The sequence below is a fragment of the Protopterus annectens genome, chromosome 5.part0 (assembly GCF_019279795.1).
Source record: "Protopterus annectens isolate FY-2018-M chromosome 5.part0, PAN1.0, whole genome shotgun sequence".
In the NCBI taxonomy this organism is placed as follows: Eukaryota; Metazoa; Chordata; order Ceratodontiformes; family Protopteridae; genus Protopterus; species Protopterus annectens.
The window spans coordinates 135,604,394-135,625,873 of NC_056735.1; the positions used below are offsets into that span (position 1 = coordinate 135,604,394).

General features: G+C 36.5%; 1 protein-coding gene across 1 annotated transcript in view; it reads left to right on the forward strand.

Moving 5' to 3' along the window:
- LOC122802130 (pyrimidine-specific ribonucleoside hydrolase RihA-like) overlaps window positions 1-10,220 on the forward strand; it is a 295,157-nt gene extending 284,937 nt beyond the window's left edge. The window contains exon 7 of the mRNA XM_044071812.1: window positions 9,548-10,220. Within this exon, the coding sequence (XP_043927747.1) occupies window positions 9,548-9,568 (21 nt within the window). The 3' untranslated portion in view covers window positions 9,569-10,220. The remainder of the gene's footprint in view (window positions 1-9,547) is intronic.
- The last annotated feature ends 11,260 nt before the right edge of the window (window positions 10,221-21,480 follow it).

Consider the following 21,480-nt stretch of genomic DNA (forward strand, 5'->3'; position numbering starts at 1 on the left):
GGATCGGCTCCAAACCCAACCAGCAAGAAAGAAGGCGAAAAGAAGACAAATAACATGGAACGTTATGGTAGGTACATAACTTCTTTTTATTAATTAAATGAAATATTCAAAACCACAATATTTGATAAAATTATTTGAAATACTTAATGAGAGCATTTAGAATTACTTCTGATTTGCATAACAAGCATTTTAAAAGTAAAATGAGCAGGATAGAGGTCAAATGAGCATAATGAGTACAATAAAAGTGCAAAATGAGCATGGAAAAGCAAAGTGACTGCATTTTTTAGTAAATTACCAAGTTTTTTGATATGAGCTGTTATTTTGCATTGACTAAAGCTATTCAAATTATAAGTAGAGTTGTTTGAAGTATCTCAGAATGTGCAAAGTGTTTGCAGTCTGTGCTTTAATACAGTAAAATTATTTCAATTTACTGTGTGCAAAGTACAGTTATTTTGCAAAGTGCAGTCAGAATACAGTCATTTTGAGAAGTTTGTTGTGCTGTGTACAGTTCATTTGCAAAGCGCAGTCATTTCAAAGTGCTCTTACACTGTACATAGCTATTTCGCAATGTAGTCATTTTGAAAAGTTTCTTGTGCTGTGTACAGCTCATTCGCAAAATGCTGTCATTTCAAAGTGTTACACTGATAAGAGTGGTTTCGCAAAGTGCAGTGATTTCCAAGTGTTCTTGCGCTATGGAGACTTATTTCACAAAGTGCAGTTAATTCAAAGAGTCTGTTATGTTGTTGAGCATAATTACAGGTTTCTGGCATAAATTTCTGACGTATATGTGTGTATGTTTGTATACAATTCCAAGGGTCTTTATTACTGTGTGTTGGCATGGCAAAGGCATTTCGCAGATCCAGTCTGCTTGTGTTTGATCATAATATTGCAGAGAATTGGAGAGTATTTGAGCAAAAATACAATATTTTCATACAAGCAGCTTTTTCTGATAAAGATACATGTACAAGGGCATTTATTCTGCTTAATCTAGCGATGTCAGAAGGCATTGAAAGAGAGCTTTCATTTGTGTATGCACCAACAGTATATGCAGGAAAAGGGGAAAACTGTCATATTGTTGTACAAGCTGAATCAAGGGAGGACCCTGAGTGCTTGAAATGTAAATTTAGAGAAATGTGTAACCCCCAGATAAATATCACATTGGAGAGCACTTATTTTATACAAGAGACCAAAAGCCAGGAGAATCGTTTGCAGTTTATATTACTAACTTGAGAAACAAAGCTAAAATGTGCAGATTTGGTGATTTGAAAGAGGAATTGATACAGGACAGGCTTGTGTGTGGTGTTAATAATGCTGCAGTGAGAAAGATTTTTCTTTAAGACAGTGATTTAACATTGAGCAAAGCCATATATATTTGTCAAATGCACGAACTTACAGAAAGGCACACAAATATGCTTGCAAGTGATAAGAGCATAGTTTCAGCAGCCTCTAGAGCAAACATAGGCAGCATGCAGTACGTGGCTAACAGAAGAAGGCCTAAGCACATGGTAGCTGCAGCACCTGTGGGATTCCCTGGGAGAGCCCGTACCTTTCCAGCAAGTTCAAAGACTAGCTCAGTAAAACAAACACACTCAGTGCAGCACAGGGATGAGTCAGCAAAACCCAAGTCAAGTCTAATTGTTGACTGTCATAATTGTGGTGCCAATCACAAGTCCAAAAGAGAAAAGTGCTTAGCATTTGGTCACCAATGGCAGAAATGTAAGAAATGGCACCACTTTCAAAAGTTTTGTAAATCAAACAAGCCTCTTTCACTTATTAAGAAAAGTCACTCAAAAAAGCAAGTTGATCATATAGAAAGCTGCAACTCTTTTTATGTAGATGGTGTGTCAGTGGGTGGTTGGTGAAAAGGTTAATGCACTAGATTTTTTTGGCAAAAAATGAAGTGTTTTGTACTGTCCTGATTAATGGTAAACTCACAGAGTTCAAAGTGGACGATGTTTCAAGGTGCAATGTTATGTCAGCATAAACATTTGCTAGAGAAAAAGCTGGTGAACAACTTAATTTGGCTAATTGTGCAAAGCTTGTTCCTTATGGAGGTGAAGAGATTCAAACTTGAAGGCTCAGTAGTGCTTTCATGCTATTTAGCTGGGAACAGTTACAGCTTGCAGTTTTATGTAGTCAAGAGACCTATACAGTCATTATTAGGTCTCAGAGACAGTTTAAAAATAAAACTGCTTTCTTTTACCAAAGAAGTCCATCATGTAATCACATGTTCCAGTTCCACCAATGCTATTTTCTCAGAGTATGCTGATATTTTCGAAGGCAAGCTAGGCAAACTTCCAGTTGTGTACTCCATGAAATTAGACCCAGAGGTCAGTCCAGTTGTCAGACCAGTGGGAAGAGTTCCGATAGCTATGCAGGACAGAGTCAAAGTCCAGCAAGATAAAATGGTGCAGCAAGGTGTGATTTGTCAAGTTACAGAACCAGCTGAATGAGTATCTTCCATACTAGTTGCTCATAAGAAAAGTTCAGATGAAATCAGAATATGTATTGACCCAAGAGGCTTAAACAAAGCATTAAAGAGACCCAACTATCCTACGTGTACAGTCGAAGAAGTTGCTATCCTCATGCCAAATGCCACTGTTTTTTCTGTCTTAGATACAAAGAGTTCATTTTGGCAACTAATGCTTGATTGCAAATCTTCACTACTGACTACATTCAGTACACCATGTGGTACATACAGATTTCTCAGAATGCCTTTTGGAATAAATTCTGCCAGTGAAGTCTTCCACCGTGCAATGGAGCAATTTTTTCAGGCTGTAATAGTAGGTGATTTACTAGTTTGAGGCAATGGTGAAGCAGAGCGTGACAGAAACCTCAGGAAAGTTCTAGAAAGAACACATGAAGTGAATCTAAAGCTCAGTCCTCTGAAATGTAATTCAGGCTACTAGAAGTTACTTATGTCAGTCATTTATTTACCAGTTCAGGCTTATTACCCGATCCTTCCAAACAAACAGCCATTCTTGAGATGCCAGCTCCAGACAATGTCTAAGCCTTACAGCATTTTCTTGGTATGGTTAACTATTTGGGTAAGTTTATACCAGACTTCAGTGAATTATCAGTGCCCAAGAGAGCCAACATGCAAAACTGTTACCTGGTCATGGTTGAAACAACACCAGAGAGCATTTGATGACCTCAAACAGACAATTGCCAGTCTATCTACGTTAAGATACTATGATGTCCACAAACCAGTAATTCTTTCCTGTAATGCTGCAAAGTTCAGTCTTGGTGTAGTTATTCTTCAAGAAAATAAACCAGTAGCCTATGCGTCCAGAGCTCTTTCCCAAAATGAAATGCAGTATGCTCAGATTGAGAAGGAACATTTGGCAATTGTATTTGCATATTTGAAGTTCCATGATTATATTTATGGCCGAGCTATCCAGACTGAGACTGATCATCAACCTCTAGTTACTATTTTAAAGAAGGCTATACATACGGCTCCAGCAAGACTATAAAAAATGATGCTCAGATTACAAAAGTTCGACTTCAAAATGGTCTGCACAAAAGGCAAACTTCTTTATCTGGCTAATGCCTTATCTAGATTGCCCAGAAATATCACAGAAAAACTTGATGCAGAGAATTTTGACTTTGATGTCATGGAAGTGCGTAATTTTTCTACCACAAGACTTGATGAGCTAAGAGATCATACAAAGACTGATCCAATTTTGCAGAAGCTCAACCACTTCATCAATGCTGGATGGCCGTCAAAGCAATCTTGTGTACCAACAGAAGTGCAACCATATTTTCCTTACAGAGGTGAGATGTTGATGGAAGGTGGTATCATTTTCAAAGGTTCCAAAGCTGTCATTCCTACTTCCTTACAACATGAGTACATCCAGATTTTGCACTGCGGCCACCTAAGCTCCAAAGCTACTAGATGAAGGGCAAGAGGACTAATATTTTGGCCTTCTCTGACAAAAGATATCAATAAAGTACTTTCATATTGTTCAGTATGCAATAGTACTAAACTGCATTTGCAAAAAGGGCCACTTCAGCTTAACCATATTTTCCTGAACTACCTTGATCAACAGTAGCCACTGACATATTCGAGTGGAATTCTCAATATTACTTAGTGTTGGTAGACTTTTATTTGAATTGGTTTGAGATTTATCTGCTACCCAACCTAATATCTAGTACTGTCATTACTAAGTTGAAACATCATTTCATAGTCCATGGTAGTCCACACAAAGTTACTTCTGACAATGGTGCCCAGTTTTCCAGTCAGCTGTTTCAGAAATTTGCAAAACAGTAGGACTTTATCCATGTTACCACTAGTCCTGAGTACCCACAGTGAAACGGCCTAGCTGAACGTGCAGTACAAAGTGCAAAGCAATTATTAGAGAGGTCAAAGCCTGACAGTACTGATGTTTTCTTGAATTTGTTTAATCTCAGAAATGTACCCCATGACAATTTACTTGGCTTACCTGCTCAAAGACGTCTATCTAGGCAAACCAGAACAATCTTGCCTATCAGTTCCAGTTTGTTGGTGCCTAATGTTAAAAACACCAGAGCTATCAAAGTCCAACTATTCAAAAAGCATTAATTCCAGAAGTTCAAATATGATAAATTGAGCAGATTTCTTCGTCCATTAAAAAAAGGAGAGAGTGAGGATGCAAACAGCGAAAGGTTTTGATCTAATTGGTCAAGTGAGAGGTACATGTGCCGAGCTGAGATCTTACTTATCTGAGGGTGTAGAATACAGAAGAAATCACAGGCATCTTCTTTCGGTGTCTGAATCAATATCGCAGCATCGTACCTGTGATACAGACTCTAGATCTCAGAGCAATCCAGACGATGTTCCTGTCAAAGGACATGTCTCAGTACCTATTCCCATTCCTGATGATGTCCCAGATGTCCATGAAGTTGAACATTCATTAAAGATAGTCCCTGTTGCTAAACCCCGTCTTAATTTTTAGATCACATGATCAGCTCGTATTTCCAGACCTAATGTAAAATACACGGCAACCTGGACATGATTGTTTTCACTTGTAATTAGTTATGTATAATTGCATACCAAAGGGTTATTTATGTACAATTGCATGTTAATGATTATTGTCATTATTATTGTGTATGACTTATTTGTCAAAGAGGGAGGATGTGCTTCAGAGTGTGTGTTGTGACGTTAAGAAGCATTTCAGAGTGAGGGCACGTGCGTATAAACAGAGAGCACGTGCAAGCAGTAGTGTCATTTTGAGTGAACAGCCAGTGTTAACAGGTATGAGTGCAGTAGTAAGTCTGTTTAAAAGTTTATTTAAGTTTAAGTTACTAAGCCTCAATCCCGATGTATTTGTATGTAAAATAAACTCTCAGTTAACCGTAACTCAAACAACCAGCAAAACAATATCGAAGAAATATAATTTTCATGTGTTGCACTTTCTGTTTTCCCCCCGCAGAAACATACCTTATGTTTTTAGACTTTTAGAGTTCTAAAAAAGGAAGACAGAAATAAATTCCCTCTCTCTCCAACCTGAGAACAAGTCAAACCAAACAAATAATATAGAGTACAGTATTAGTCAGGCCTGTTTTTAATAGTAACTCTCAAGAAACCAGAAACTACAGTTATCTCGCATCTACTAATCCCCTTGGGTGCCGGTTAACTGAGAGTTTACTGTAATAAAGCTGCTTGAACCAAACCCATAACCATTCACCTGTTTAATCCTGACCGGATGAGGGACACAATTCTACTCTGTCATTTTTTGCAGTCCTGGCACCAGTGACCCAACCAGGATTGGGCACTTTTTTATCCTGGGCCTTGTGCACCCAGCTGTCTTTTTTATTTTTTAATTTAGTTTTGTCCGTGGTATATGCTGTATAAAATATAGTCTATATATCACCATCATCTTGGTGAGATATTGTAAAAACAAGGGCCAGCTCTTGAAAGTACTCACAAGACTTGAGGATGAATTCATTTCCAGCAATACTACTCTCCTTTGCTTGCTGATTTCATCCCTTAGGGAGAGAGGAATGTCCTTTCAGATTTTGGAGATATTTGATGAGAAAAGATTGTCACCAGAAGAATTATTTGATTTGGTGACATGCAGAAGTTTGTCAATAGATTGGCGTGGTCTAGACGGTGTGTATAATTAAATGGGATTGTCTAGGGAAGGGCAGGTTTATAGATGAGGACTTCAGTTAGGAGGAATTGAGAGTATATAAGATATTGAGGGAGTTCTAGCCACTGTACGTTATTGAGAATTGTGCAGTGATAAGTCTGATATGGGTAATTGGTGGCAAATTTACTAATATTATTGTAGCATTGGTCTAACTTGTTTAGTAGGGTGAATTGTATGTTGGTAAATATTGGGACAGAGTAGAGGATTGTGGTTAGAAGAAGGGAAGTGTCAATATGCTTCTTTGTAGAACTGGTCAGAAAAGGTTTAGTTGTGTAGAGAGAGCATACCTTTTGATGGGTCTTTTTGATAGATTTTCATCTATATAGACACCCAGTAATTTGGTACTGAGACAAGTTCAATTTTTGTGTTTGTACAGGTGATTCAGAAATCATATTTCTGTGTACATAGTTTGGGAGTGAAGAGGATATGTTTAGAGTTTTTGGGGGGGTAGAGAAATAATTGATTTAGCCAATTTCATTCTGAATTGAGGGAATCTTGTGTTATTTGCTGTAATTTATTGAGGCTTTTAGCTGATTAGATGATGATGGCATTGTCTGCATATTGTACTAGCAAATCATTGCTTGTTGTTATAGAGGTCATTTATAACGATGTTAAAAAGTAAGGGGCCAAGAATGGAACTTTAGGGTACTCCTACAGTTATGGCAATCAAAGAGGAGAGCTCATTCTGTCACCTCACTGCTTGAGATCTCTTATTGAGGCAACTGTGGAACCAGGTCAGCACATGGTTGTTGATTCCTAGATGTGACAGTTTTTGAAAGCACTTGGGATCTGAGGCAATGTCAAAGCCTTTGTAGAGGTCAAGGAAGACGGTTGATACAAGGTTACCTTCATTTCTAACTGTATTTATGATGTTGAGCAGGGCAGTAGTGGTGCTGTGGTGGGGACAAAAACATGTTGTGATGGGGGATATTAGAGAGGACTGAGTCATGTGCCTAAGTTGCTGAGTTTGTATGTATTTTTCCAGGATTTTAAACAGGGAGTAATTTAGCAGTAGGTCTATAGTTGGTGATGTCTCTGGAGTTACCACCTTTATGGAAGGGAAGTATGTAGCATTTCTTCCAAAGTAAGGGGAGCTGCTCCTCAAACAAAACCTGAGCCATCTGTAGTTATGAGACTAACTTGAAATCTCTGGGGGGGGAGAAAAGTGGAGACCTGGATTTAGAGCCATTTTCTGTCTCCAGCTGTGCAGTTCCTTTTTGACAAAATCAAAAATTGGAATCTGAAATTTTTATTTATTTATTTATTTATTTTACATTTGTTGACCGGGCTAGTCTGGCTGGATACATGTCCATTTTCAGCAGAGGCCCGAGGAGAAAAGCTCCACTATATACTAGAAGGTAACATAAAAATAGTACAACGGGATACAAAATTATAAGCATGATAAGAAAATTAGTCTAATGAAGTATAGTAATGATACTAAAGCAAAATGACAAAAGCTATAATTAGCAAACTTAAATGAAACTATAATTAGCAAACTTAATAAAGCTATAGTTATAACATAGAGAGATGATTTATATTTGCAAATTCTTTGCTGTAGTAGGAATAGTACAGCCATAAAAGAAAGAAAGTGGTAAATTACATAAGAGTCTTTAGGTATTTGCAGTATTAACAATTGTTATAATGGTTTTGTGCCAGGGCAATATATTAAGAGGCAGATTAGCATAGCTGGGAGCAACCTATAAATTTGGGGGGATAACAGGTTGCAGAGGTAAAGTAGTATCCAAGTGGATAGTAGATAGTTGCAGAAGAGTGGAAGTATTAGTGATAGGGACAAGCATAGAGGTAAATGGAGAGAAATGAGAAGTGGGTTGGATGCTCAGGTCAGTCAGGTCTTCCAGAGGAAGAGGATAATGCATTTACATGTTATTCACAAAACAATTTTTCTCATTTGTAACTTGGTGAGAGGAATCATGAGAATCATCGAAGCCATGACCCCTAGGATCCTGAAAAATTTTCTTGCATAAGTCTGTGGCTGATTGGGGAACCTCAGAAAAGTTTCCAGATAAAAATCCTCCTCCTGCTGTGTCAAAAACACTTTTGCCAGGAGGTGTCTATAAGACAACCCAGGAAGATAGTACTGTGTGACGGGGTCAAGCAGGATTTTGGAACATTTATCTGGAATTCCAGACTGGTCAAAAGGGAAGAAACACATTCTAAGGCCTATTGATAGCCAAGAAAAGATGCTAGAAAAATAGATAAGTTGGATAAAGAAGGAAATATGTGAATGCCATTGAGTTTGGAATGAGTTATGACTGGAGCGATACACTTTGTAAATACTCTGGGAATTGTAGATCAGTCCAGAGAACTGATAATGTGAGCTAGATACAGAGAATCTTCAGCAATTTCTTGAAGTCTGTGACTATGGGAATGTGATGATATACATTCTTTAGATCTAATCTTACCTTAAAACTGCACTGGGAAAATGGGAGGTAACAGATTCTGAAGTGGGTCAGCATCTTGAATTTTGGTACTTTCACATACAGATTTAGAAAGGAAGGCTCTAGAACTGGTCATCAAGAAGGCTCTTTGGTACCAAAAACATTCCGGAATAGAAGTCTTTGTCCCTTTAATCTAAAGGCACTGGTTGAAATAATCATAGGGTGAGTAGCAGCAAAAGAGCATAAGAAAAAAAAAAAACTCTGCTTTAGTGGATGGCAAGAAGGATCCCTGAGAGGAGGTATTTATATCCACTGGTAGCTGTAGCCCTCCTGAGACATCTCAAGCACCCGACAATCTGGAATGATCTGTTGCCAAAAGGGAATGTAAAGAGCCAGTTTCTGAAGAGATTTTGAGAGATAAAGGTAGGTATTGTGGAGATGGGAAATATTCTCTATTTGGCTTGGAAGGCAGGGATTGTTTGTTCTGCTTTTTTAAAGAAGAGGAGGATTTGGGAAATTTATTAGGTGCTGAAAAATCTTAGAATTCCTCTGTATTAATTTTTATCTCTCATCAGATTGTGAGAACCTGATTCACAGATGGGCCAAACAAAACTTTATTATCTAAAACTGAATTTAAAATTTCAGACTTTACCTCAGCAGCAAACGTCTGATTAAATATCCTGGTATATCTCCTCAATGCTGTAGCAGTGGCAATGGCCCTAGACACAGTATCTGCCCAATCATGCACAGTCTTTAAGACGTGTCAATACTTGACTCTGATTAGACACAGTAGTATTCAAATAGGAGCTACCTTCAGAAGGAAGTGTATCAGACACAGTAGTATTCAAATAGGAGCTACCTTCAGAAGGAAGTGTATCAGATAATTCTCTCAAACGGCACAAAGCAGACTACATTTCCACATATGTGCATGATAGTTAAGAATTCTGTACATCAAACTGGAAGAAGAATATATTTTCTTACCAAATCTGTCTAATCCCTTTTTGTCTTTGTCCACAGAGGATTGGTGGAAACCAATAGTCTATTTCCAGCTGGTGAAGATGTAGAACTAGCGGCAAGATCAGATCTAAGAAGAGAGAACATGTTTGTTAGAGAAACTTTGTCTATCTGCCTTTTTCTGGGAACTGATGGTTGACAGTCAGGATTATTACCGGCAGCATTAAATACATCCTCCAAGGTTGGCACAGTAGGAAGTATTGGAGAAGAATGAGGCATATCTACTTGTAACATATATTTCCTCTGTTTGGAGAGCATCTCCTGTTCCCATAAAAACAGCTCACTCTAAGCAGTTGTCTGAGAAAAGGAAAATTCATCCAAGAAGGATTATGAGGACCAAGTCCCCTCTGAATCAGAGAATTGGGCTTGAAAATCTGCAGGAGAAGAAGCCCTGTTTTTTGTCAGAATCATCTGGCACATTTTCCTCAGAAATTTCTCTGCTGACATTATTCTCAGTTAACATTTTTCTGAGCACCAGTATTAACAGTCTGTCTGGCTAAGGTCAGAAAATTATCCTTTCTAACAGACATTATGTTTTCAGATGAACAGCATTTAGCCGTTTTTTTTTTTTTTTCTTTACAGGAAAATAATAAAGACTAACATAAAGAAGGCACTTTTCCACTATTTAGAGTTCTCTTTCCCTCAGCTAATCAGACCTACATGTCCCTGATCCAGAGAAGATGGTTCTCCCTTGCCAAGATCAGGCACTAGAACAGCTGATTAGAAGGCAGCTGATCCCCAGTTCGTGGCGATTGAAATGGCTACACCAGAGGAAGCCAAAGAGGTAAGTGAGTGGTCGGAGAAATGCAATGGCCACTGCAGATTCACTCACTGTTGGCTGAGGTGTTGACTGAGCCCTTGATTTTGGCAAGGGCTCTTTTTAAGTTACTTCTTTTGTATAGGTAGAATGGGTTATCAAGCAGCAAGAGAAGGGTAAATATCCACACTATAACTGAGAAGAAGGTCTCACTGGTGGTACACATTGCTAGAACATGTCAGTTTGGAGGTAGGTTGTCAAAAAGTATTCACAAGCACCACTCTTACACTCAAGTACACAGTCCCCTATCATAGTAATCCACAAGCAGCACACTAAAACCCAGTCAAAATCCCTTTAAAAAAGAAAATCAGACTGACAGAGAAATGTCAAGTACATTGTCATAATGTGTACATAGGCAAAGATGTACTGTAAAGATCCCTGCCTATTCAAACACTTCCTGAATCTAAAATTTGTAAGGTAAAATAATTCAGAGTTCATACAAGCAGTACATTTTCACACAAAATGAGTCCCCACATTAATTAACACTGAAAATAGTGGCCCATGATAGGAAACATCTGATATTCTAAAGAATGCTGGGTTTCTTAAAACGGAAATACCATTTAAAGCCATTAAGTTGTTTTAGAGGTCAATAAATCTATCTGGAAGGTTTCTTCACTAGGGACTTATCTGTCAGAAATGAAGCTAAAAGCCAGATGCTGCTCCTAAGAAGCCCCTGAGCTGCTACTTCATGAGCCAGCACGAAAGTAGTGAAGATTCACTGCGACTGCTAATTTCCCTCCACAGGGCTGACCAATCAACAGTCAGAGTGAAGGTGTGGGAGGGAGCCAACACTATTGAAAGCTGGCAATTTGTTTTGTCCTGAGCAAGATGTAACTCATATAGCCTAAAAGCTTCTGCAGCAGTGAGAATGATTAGCATCAGTTGGAAAGTAAGTGAGAAGGAAGGTAGAGATGGAGGGGAGTTGGTAGAATGTTAAATGCATTTAAAAGAAAGACTAGATAACCTTATTGTCTCTTTCCACCATCATCATGCAAATGTAATGCAATGTACCCTGTAATATCTGCCCACTGTTCATATAACACTTTAATGTTACTTTGCCAAATACATAATCATAATACTAGCTATCTACACCATCTGCTTCATACAGTTAACTAGCCTCTATGCAGTCTAATGTTCACTATATAATTTAACCTAGTAATTTCTTCCTCACCCCCACAAATAACTATTAATCTTGTTGACTATTATCTGACAATGTAATTTGCAAAATACCTTGCTTCTTTCCAATAATCAATTTACTGTAATGCTGAATGGAGCTTGAATGATTTTTTACTAGATTGTAATATTTTGCTCTGCAAGATTCTTTACTTAGTTTTTTTATTTGATAATTTTAGAAACAATAACTCTGATGTGCTGTAGTCTGATAGTGATATTATACATATTTGTTTTCATTTTCTTTTTTTAGTTGAGCATTTCTTCCTGTCAACACTTGTAAATGGATGCTACCTGGTTGTATACACACACACACACACACACACACACACACACACACACACACACACACACACACACACACACACACACACACACACACTGCTATATGGAGAGAAAGGAGCTTTGGGTTACCACTAAAATATCTTTATTTTTAACTGTCAGTATAATATATTCAAATGTAGCAATACCTGTTAGACAGGTGGTGTGTAATAATCTAGTCATTCTGATGAAAATGCATAAGACTGAAAGGATTTTTCAATTTTATTCCAAGATGCAATGACCTCAAGGACTGTTCTTTAAAGGAAAGTGTGGGAGATGGACGGAACAGGGTAGAGGAAAGTTACCTCCATGCAAGAGCCTTTTCAGCTTTTATTACCTTCCTTTGATGAGAAGGACTCTTCATAAACATAGCAAATCATTGCATACATGCATTCCTGTGCACTGTGTAAAGTATTCATCCTGTTATTACAGTGATTCATAGACATGGATCACAGAAATGACATGTGGCATAGTGAAGAACATCACATTTTACGAATGACACACAGGTGTGCATAGTATATAATGATGTACTACATGCATCAGTGCTTCAGACTGAATCACTGCATAGCATGATAGCGCTACACGGCATAGGAGGGAATGGTTACTTAGTGAAGTATGACATGTCTGACATAGGTCCATGTTGATTTACTGAAAACCAATACACTGAAAATTGCAATACTAATGTACAATACTGAAATGTTAAAATGTAGAAATCAGAACAGCGACTCCCCAACATGTGAAGAGAGCTGGACTTGCTTCCCTTGCTAGACCCATGTTATCACTCATTTCTGAGTTTCATTAACAAGTGTGTGATATTGTAGGCTGACTAGATGTGTACCAGTGCAATATTTTACACACACACAGATATATATATATATATATATATATATATATATATATATATATATATAGGGTCTATATTATATAATCGAAAAATAACAATGTTGAATACTCTAATGAGCGAAAATGCAGAAACTCAAAATCCTTATTGTGGGGGGCTGTGCCGCCAAACACCCCTGCTAAATATATATTCCAACTCCGAAATCACACTGTACTGCGATCTCTATAACGGAACTTTGAGTTCCAGCATTTCCGCCCATTAGAGTGTTCGACATTGTTATTATTTGAATATATAATATAGACCCTATATATATATATATATATATATATATATATATATATATATATAGATATACACACACACACACAGTATATATAAATACATATTTGAATGCATTTTGATAGTAGGTATTTTGAGCTTAACACTATAAAGTTTCAACATTTTGTCATATCAGGATTTTGTATTCAGTATTATGACTTTCGGTATCCCACTATTCACTAAGGTGTCAAATAACTAACAACCTTACTAAATAACTGTAGCCCGCTGTGTTGTATCCTGCCATCATGTTACACAATGAGTCATAAAACTTTTCTCTTTATCACCTGTGATGGAAGAGCCAGTGTCATTTCCATAATATGAATCCAGTGGTGTGAGAGTTCCCAATGGTGGGAGCTTACCTGTGTTACAGTATGGATGGCGGGACAAGTGTTATTGTGTCAGGTTTGTTTATTACACAGGAAGCTTTATTTCTGGTAGGATTTTTCCTAAAATGCAGGAGTTTTACTTCTGCATTGATGCTCCTGTTGAATTCTGTATGCTGATCAATAGGAATCATTTGCATATGTACTGGTGAGGAGTGTAGCTGCAGTAATTTGGTGTTACCACAGAGCACGGCAGAGTATACCCCATGTCAGATGACTTAGAACCATAATAAGGGCAATGTGCTACCAAGGAAGTGGAAAGTTGTCATGTAGTGTTCCATTGCACACTGATGGAGGATGGGGTCCCAAGATATGCACCTCATCATGGAGACAGGATAATTTTCTCTACAGGTCAGAAGCACAAGTAAGTCTGGAACTAGAATATAGGTTCATATGTAAGTACTAGGCTAGCTGCCCTTGCTGGTCATTTTAAGCCTAGCCAACTTCCTTTTCTGTACTCAAATCAACATATCCCGTTTGGTTAGAGATTGGTCTTACACTGTTGGTGAGTGAAGACTAAACCAATGAAGAAATTCAGGACAACTTGAGGTAGACAAAAGTAGTTCTATTAGGATGGAGAAAGCAAATACTGATCCCATGGACTTGTAATTTACCATTTAGGTAGGGAAGATGGGAGTAATATATGGGAACAACAGTCTTTAGGTGTGGAGAGATTCTAGCTAATATTTAATATATTTAAAAATAAAAGCACTATGTTTCGCTGTTGTTTACTTTGGCCTGTGAAAAGAACTATGAAACATGTAACATATTATTTAATTTTCAAACAACCTAGATGTTTACAGAAGAAGAAGATAAAGCTACATAGTTCCTGAAAAGACAACCTCTTTTTCCTTCTGCACTATGGAAATTATTAAACAAATAGCCTTCCTCAACCTTATATTCACTGTAGATCTCAGACATCATTGCAGGCCAGAGAAGTTAATTTGTTTGGCATTGCATCAGCAGAGACAGCTTGGTTGTGTATCTGATCCTTTGGCAGTGACTGAATCCCTCTTCCTGAACAGGTCATAGGTAAGTATAAGACAAACAGCAAACATTTACAAGAATAGCCAATAACTAGTATTCAAAGGTTACCTCCAACTTTATGGAAGATAATACAAGACAGACTGGGGAAGAATTTGAAGCTGCCATCATTTATATAGGTTTACCATGAAGATGACAATGGTGCTGACATGTACTGCAAGTTTGTTTCTAGAATTGAGAGATACACTGAAATGTGAATCTGTCATGCCAACATGTCTTATTTATTTATATGTTAATGACTTAACAAGGGTATTTGAAAAAATTATCGTGTGAAAGAAAGGCAGGAAAAAGAGAATCACATTTTTTACAACTTGAAAATCTAGACACAGATTCACTTAGAGGAGCTTATAAAAAAGACTGGGTACAGAGACAGGGCTGCCAGTCTGTCGTGATAACTACAATTTTTGAGACCACTGATCTTTTTAGTTAGAAACCTCAGAGATGTCTCAAGTTGAGAGATATGTTTAGACAAATACATGTCAAAAGGGATTGAGTTTGCTATACAAGCAAAGAGGAATTAAGATTTCTTTGGATCTAGAGTAGATGCCTTTCGAGATAGCATCAGCCAGATAGAAGGGTTTCTAAAATGCTGCATACATGATAATCAAAAGATAGGTAATTATCAATAAGAGTGCCTAGTAACTGTTTAAAAAAGTCAGTAAAAGTTATAATTTTGGTTACTGGCTAGAAATCACAATGCCTGGATGGCAGCAAAGAAGAAATCTTGAAAATGTAAGAGAATGTCAGTGATAAAAGAAGAAAAAGCTCTGTCTGGGTTGCATCTGTGCAGCTAAAAGCAGTTCAAATTGCAGCGTTAGTTCAGGAAATGGCGTCAGGTAATTTAGAGAAAAATAAGTCAGATGCTTTTAGAGCTGTTTAAAATAACTGACACAATTGAGGAATATTGAAAATCAGAAAACAAAGGGCAGAAAAAAATAGAAGCTTTAAGTAGACAGATGATAAAACTGCAGAAATCAATGAAGGGAAACACTGATAGTGAAGCTTTTCAGGAGGAAATATTTAAAAGATTAGAGTTAAAAAACAAAGCTCACAGAGAAAAACTGAGATTGTTTGCTTTACCAGTGAATCTGGAAAGAGTGGGCTGTATTGATTTTTATGAAAGTTCAAATAAGCAACTAAACAGCTGTTTCACAGCAAGATTTGACAATTGAAATGTATATTGTATGTATGCTTCTAATATGGCAAACAGAAAACAGTCAGGACCTGTATTAGTAAAGGTGCCATATTAATAAAGAATTGCTTCTGACAACATTGTGGTAGAAGGGAAAAGTATTAAAAATTGGAGACGCCAGAGTGTTTGTTGAAAATACCACACAAACAAGTAAGCCTGTCCTGACAAACAGGGTTTGTTATGAAGGAGATGTGAGATGTTATATCCATCTGGGTTCAGAATATTTTTCATAGAAGATTGAAATGTTTTTGGAAGAACAGCCTAGGGAGGAACTAAAAAAAAATTTAAGCAACAAAGAGTGAGCCAACAAACTGCAGGGTACTATGTTTACCAATCTTATATCAATATGAAATCACAGACAGATACTCTGCCAGTGAAACCATTTCATCTTTTTGAAAAGCAAATACTTGAGTAAGAGAACAAAAAGCCCAGGAAATGAACAGAAAAAAAATCAGGAGCACCCTGGACATGAACCAGACAGGTTTTGGGAGACTGGCATGATTAGGGAAAAACAGCAGCAGCAAAGGAAATTTAGTGAGTAAGTTGGAGAACTGTATATATCAATCCCACTAGATGTAGTTTAGACATGTGAACTCTGGTTCTGGAAGTTTGTTAACTGTGTTAAATTAGTGGAAGAACTATGAAACATTAAGAAGCGACTTTAAATGCAACAGTTTTTGTCACTATCTGTATAAAAGTGCCTTGTTATAAACTGCATGTTATTTTTATTAACAAAAGGTAGTTCCTTATAGTATACAGTCAGATTTTTTTTAATGTGAGGAAGGAGGACGGAATTTTTATCAGTGAATGTTGAATATGTTAGTGACAGTAAGGAAAGGAAGTTCTCTTTCTTATTGATAATGCAACCAGTCTTTACACTGCAAAAGATAAAGGCTGGAAAGTAGTAAATTAATATAATGTCCTGATATTTGGATGCTGGGGAAGTAAGCATGTATTGATCATATTATATGTAGAACTTAAAGATAACTTCCTCATTTTTATAGAGGTCTACCTCTAGAGTAATACTTGCAGTTTAAGCTGTAGGCCATTTTTAAGGTAAACGACTTGAAAAAATGAGAACATGAACAAGACAAAAATACCTCTTTTTTGCATTTGCAAATCAGCTAGCTGGGTTTTTACTAACAGCTGCTTTTGTTTGAAGACAAGCACCCTACAAGTACAAGCAATTCATCATGAATGTCTGGACACCATGTCCAGAGTAACCTGTTTTATGTAGATCAGCAAAATACAATGTAATTAACTTTTGAATTGGCATTGACAAACAGTTCAGTGAAAATAGCAGGTAAAGTAAAAAAGGAAGTTTGAAATTGCACTATAGGCATTTTTAATATTTTTAAAGTAAAAACTTAAAAATAAGATAAAAATGATGATATAAAAATTGTAGTTTTCTTGCATTTGCTAGCTAGTTTCTTTTAAGTACTACCTGCTTTTAGCTGAATACATGCAACCTACAGTTGCAGGTAATTAATTCTAACAGGTCTGAACAGTGTGTTCTGAATTATGATTTTTATAAATTTCCAAGATATAGTACAATTAGGGGAAATTAATAAGCCATTCATGAAAATAAAAAGTAAGAAACCAAGTTTGAAACTTTGATAAGTGAATAGTTATACAAGCAACTTTGCCTTTCCAAGAGTCTTAATTCTTTAATGCATTAACTCCAACAATGCACAATTTAGTCAACTAATTTAATGTTAGCCAATGCACTTTTTCTTTAGAATAAAAGTTAACTTTTACTGAAAACATACAAGCTGTTTTTCACAACTGGGAGGGTAATAGGGATAAGATAAGAACAGGCATCAAACCAAGTGAGAACAGTTTTTAATATGCATTAGTGTAGTTAATCTTAATTTCAGAATAGGTAATATCTACAAATACAGCCAACAACTTGGAGCAACTACTTCTATTTGGAAGGGTAGATTTCCTTTTTGAAGGCGTACATAGTATTAGGAGTTAAAAAGGGTGTGGAGTTTTGAAACCATAATCATGTAGTTATCTATGCATGTATATATTTTATTGTTTCTTGCAGGTTGTTCTTGAAGTTTAATGTCTGAGGAATATGACATGGGTTCAAATAAGAAGGAACTATGTACAAGATCAGCCCACAAGTAGTTTGTGCATGAAAGGTACAAGACTAAAACATGTATTCAAAAAATTGTCACATATAATATGTGGGAGTAATGACTTTTTAAAAGAATGTCTGCTTTCTCAGATATAGGAAAAAGCTAGTAGTATTGAATTATATTAAGAAGTGTAATGTGTATGTAACTGACATTGAATAGGCAATTCACAAAAAAATAATGGGGGGTATACATATCTAATCTCTCTTCCTAATCTTTTCTGACCTCCTCTGATTGATTCATATACTTATCATGCAATATTTTATATGCCCTACTCATTATATTTTTTTTTAACAGCAGCTTCTGTTCTAGATTCAATTTAAATCTCAACCAGTGCAGGTCTTTCATTTAGCATTTATCCTATCACTTTCTCTTTTTTTTATAATCTATCAATCCCTGATAGGAAAGGCAATCTATAGCTTGCAGTCCAAATCAGGGGTACAAGATATTAATTGCCTAGACATATTAAGGCCCTGTTAAGTTTAATTCTGGTGGCTGCCAAAAAAGCAGTTACTGGAAAATGGAAATCAAAGTTTAAACCAACTATACTTGAAGTAGTGAATACGGAAACAGAAATCAAAGAACAGGAAGTGGAATCTTTAGAAAAGGGTAGGAGTAAATTGCAAACAAAAAAAATGAAATTGTGAGAAGAATGCAAGCAGAAAATGTTTTGGAGGAATGAGACTTAGGAGAAGACAGGAATTTAACAACTTACTGTATGTAATGCCACTTTGATTATATGGTGTAGAACAATATATTTTGTGTATAATGTTTGCACTTATTAATAGGGTTTGATTACATTTATATACATGTAAGTTTGCCTGTTTTACAAGTGATAATTCAGTAAAAGTGTTTTAAAAAGTAAGAGAGATAATGAGAGACTAGGATGTTGGACGCAAATCCTAAAGTAGGAGAGTAATAACCATATTGAACAAGGTCTGAATGGAGAGAGATGATAAAATTGGTAAGAAAAAGAGAGTAGAATTGCTGGAACTGAATTTTCATCCTCGAATTTTGGTGAGTACCTTCATGTGTTGGACCCTGTTTTCACAAAATCTCACCAAGATGATACTGATATAGATGATGCATTTTTTACATAGTATATACCATGGAGAGTGGTAGGTTAAAAAAAGATAGCTGGGTGCACAGGTCCAAGGATAAAAAGTGCCCAATCCTACTGTATGTACTGGTGCGAGGAATGTTAAAAATGGTAGTGTAATATCCTCAAGATATGGAAACATTTCTACAATGGGATTAGGCCAGACTCAGGGATGGATGGCTCCCCATTGCAGAAGGAAGTAGTAGTCCAGCAAAATCGCAAAAATTGACCTTCCCAAAAATAGCCATAGAGATGACAGAGTTGACTATTGAGAATAAGGAAGAAATTACATATTGTTACTATTATGCAATGAGCACAGAATTTGCAGAGAGAAGTTATTCAGAAAGATTGAGACAGAGATTAGAGGAAAGAAACTATTTGCAAAAGAAAACTGTTAAATGTTTCAAATGAACATTTGCATTCATTAATACAACAGACCCATGAAAAACATTACATAGATGAAAAAGAAACTTTGGGCCATCTGAACAAAAAGCAACAGAGGAAGTGCAAACATGTAAAGAACAAAACTCAGAGATGTTTGAAAGGTATAAAAAAGAAACTTGGACATGGGAGAGAAAAAAATTCTGATATGGTGCCAAATTTATGCAAAGGAGGAAAAACAAAATAATCAATATTAAAAAGAAACTGTAAAGATATTTGAAAATAAATACAGGCAAAACATCTGACTATGCTGGATATGGAAAATTTCACAATACAAAAAAATAAGAAAGCAAATAAGAAATGTACAATGAAGAATTAGTAAGGTAGAAGTTAAACAAATAGAAACTAAAGTCATGGATGATCTGCAAAATGAAGGATTTAATGTAGAAAATCCCGCACAGGTAATGCTGCATAATGGAACAATGAGTTCCCAGATTAAGGAGCAGCAAGTGGAATGGGAGGTATTTGAAGAAGAATTATGGACATGGAAGATAAAACGAGATCTGGTATGGTGCAATATTTATGCAAAGGAGAAAGCAAAACTAGTCAACATAAAAAGAGCAGCACCAAAGATATTTGAAGATTGATACAGTCAAAGGCTTCCGTAAATGTAAACTTTCACAATAAACAAATAAGAAAACAGGGAGCGGGGTGCAGAAAAGAGGATTAGTGAGGAAAATGTTGAACACTCCAAAAAGAAAAAGCCAGCACCCAACTCCTGTGGCTTATCCAATAATTTATTACATAATAGGACAGCAAAAATGATCATAGTACACCAACATGGTTGTACCGGTTTCGGCCACAGCCTTCTTCAGCAACCAAACATGATGCAAAAATAGTTATACCTAGCATGCTATCTCCTTTCTTTTATATGTCTTTTGCAGACAAGGAGCGCCCTCTGGTGTATACAAAAATAATACAGAGCTGACAATACACATAAACAAATGCAAACAATACACATAAACAAATGCAATTGTCTACATACAACCCCAAAATAGATGTAAATACATAATTTAAATAGGGATGCTTCAAAAGTGATCATTCAGACCCGGGGAAAAAAGAGCCCCCAATTTGATGATCCACATTTTTTCCTTATTAATAAGAATTTCATGTAAAACATCGGATTGTTTGTTCTGGAACCTAATATGATCAATAACCATAAAACAAAACATTCCCGTAGGATGTTTAGAAATATGCTTATACAAAGAACTGGAACCCTTTTTATTCTTAATATCACTCAGGTGTTCCCCTAGCCTTATTTTGAAAGGACGGGATGTTTGTCCAACATAAAATGCTCGACAATTACACTGGGCCAAATAAATAACCCAGGAAGTACTACAATTAGCAAAACATAAAACATTATAAACCTGTGGACAATTATGTGAAGAAAAAGTCTGGGATTTTAACACCCTAGGACAATAGGTACAATGACCACATGGGTAACAACCCACTATTGATTGACCAAACTAACTGATTTGAGTAGTTGAACATAAACCCTTTTCATGAGCCCTCTTATAGTGACTAAATAGGGATCCCAAAGACCGCCCTTTATGAAATGAATAATGACACCGATCTCCTATATAACTATTCAGAACATCATCCGATCTTAATAAATGCCAATGATTATGAATGATGTTCATAAAACCAACCGTATTTCTCCCATAAGTTGAAGCTAATCTGAGTATAAGTGATTTTTGAGAATCTCGAACCCGATATGATAATAACTCAGATCTAACTTGCTGATTCGCAAATCGGTTGGCCCTGGTGATGTCACCCCCTTGATAACCCCTACTTTTAAACCTGGACACAAGATTCCTTCTATAATGGTCGTATGTGGAAGAATTGGAACAAATCCTTTTAACACAAAGAAATTGTGACTTTGGGATATTCTTGATGACATGTTGGGGGTGGAAACTTGTAGCATGTAATAAGGTATTGAATTGAGGGAATTTTCTAAATATTTCACTCTCAAGAGTGTCCAAGTCTGTTCTTTTAACTAGGACATCCAAGAATGTTATTTCATATTTGGAATAGGTCAACTTAAATTCAATACCCCATATGTTACCATTCAGATATTCCAAAAATTCCATAAGGAATTCTGTATCTGCTCTCCACACCAACCGTCATCAAGATATCTTCTCCATATGTCCATTTCATTGATGTAAATAT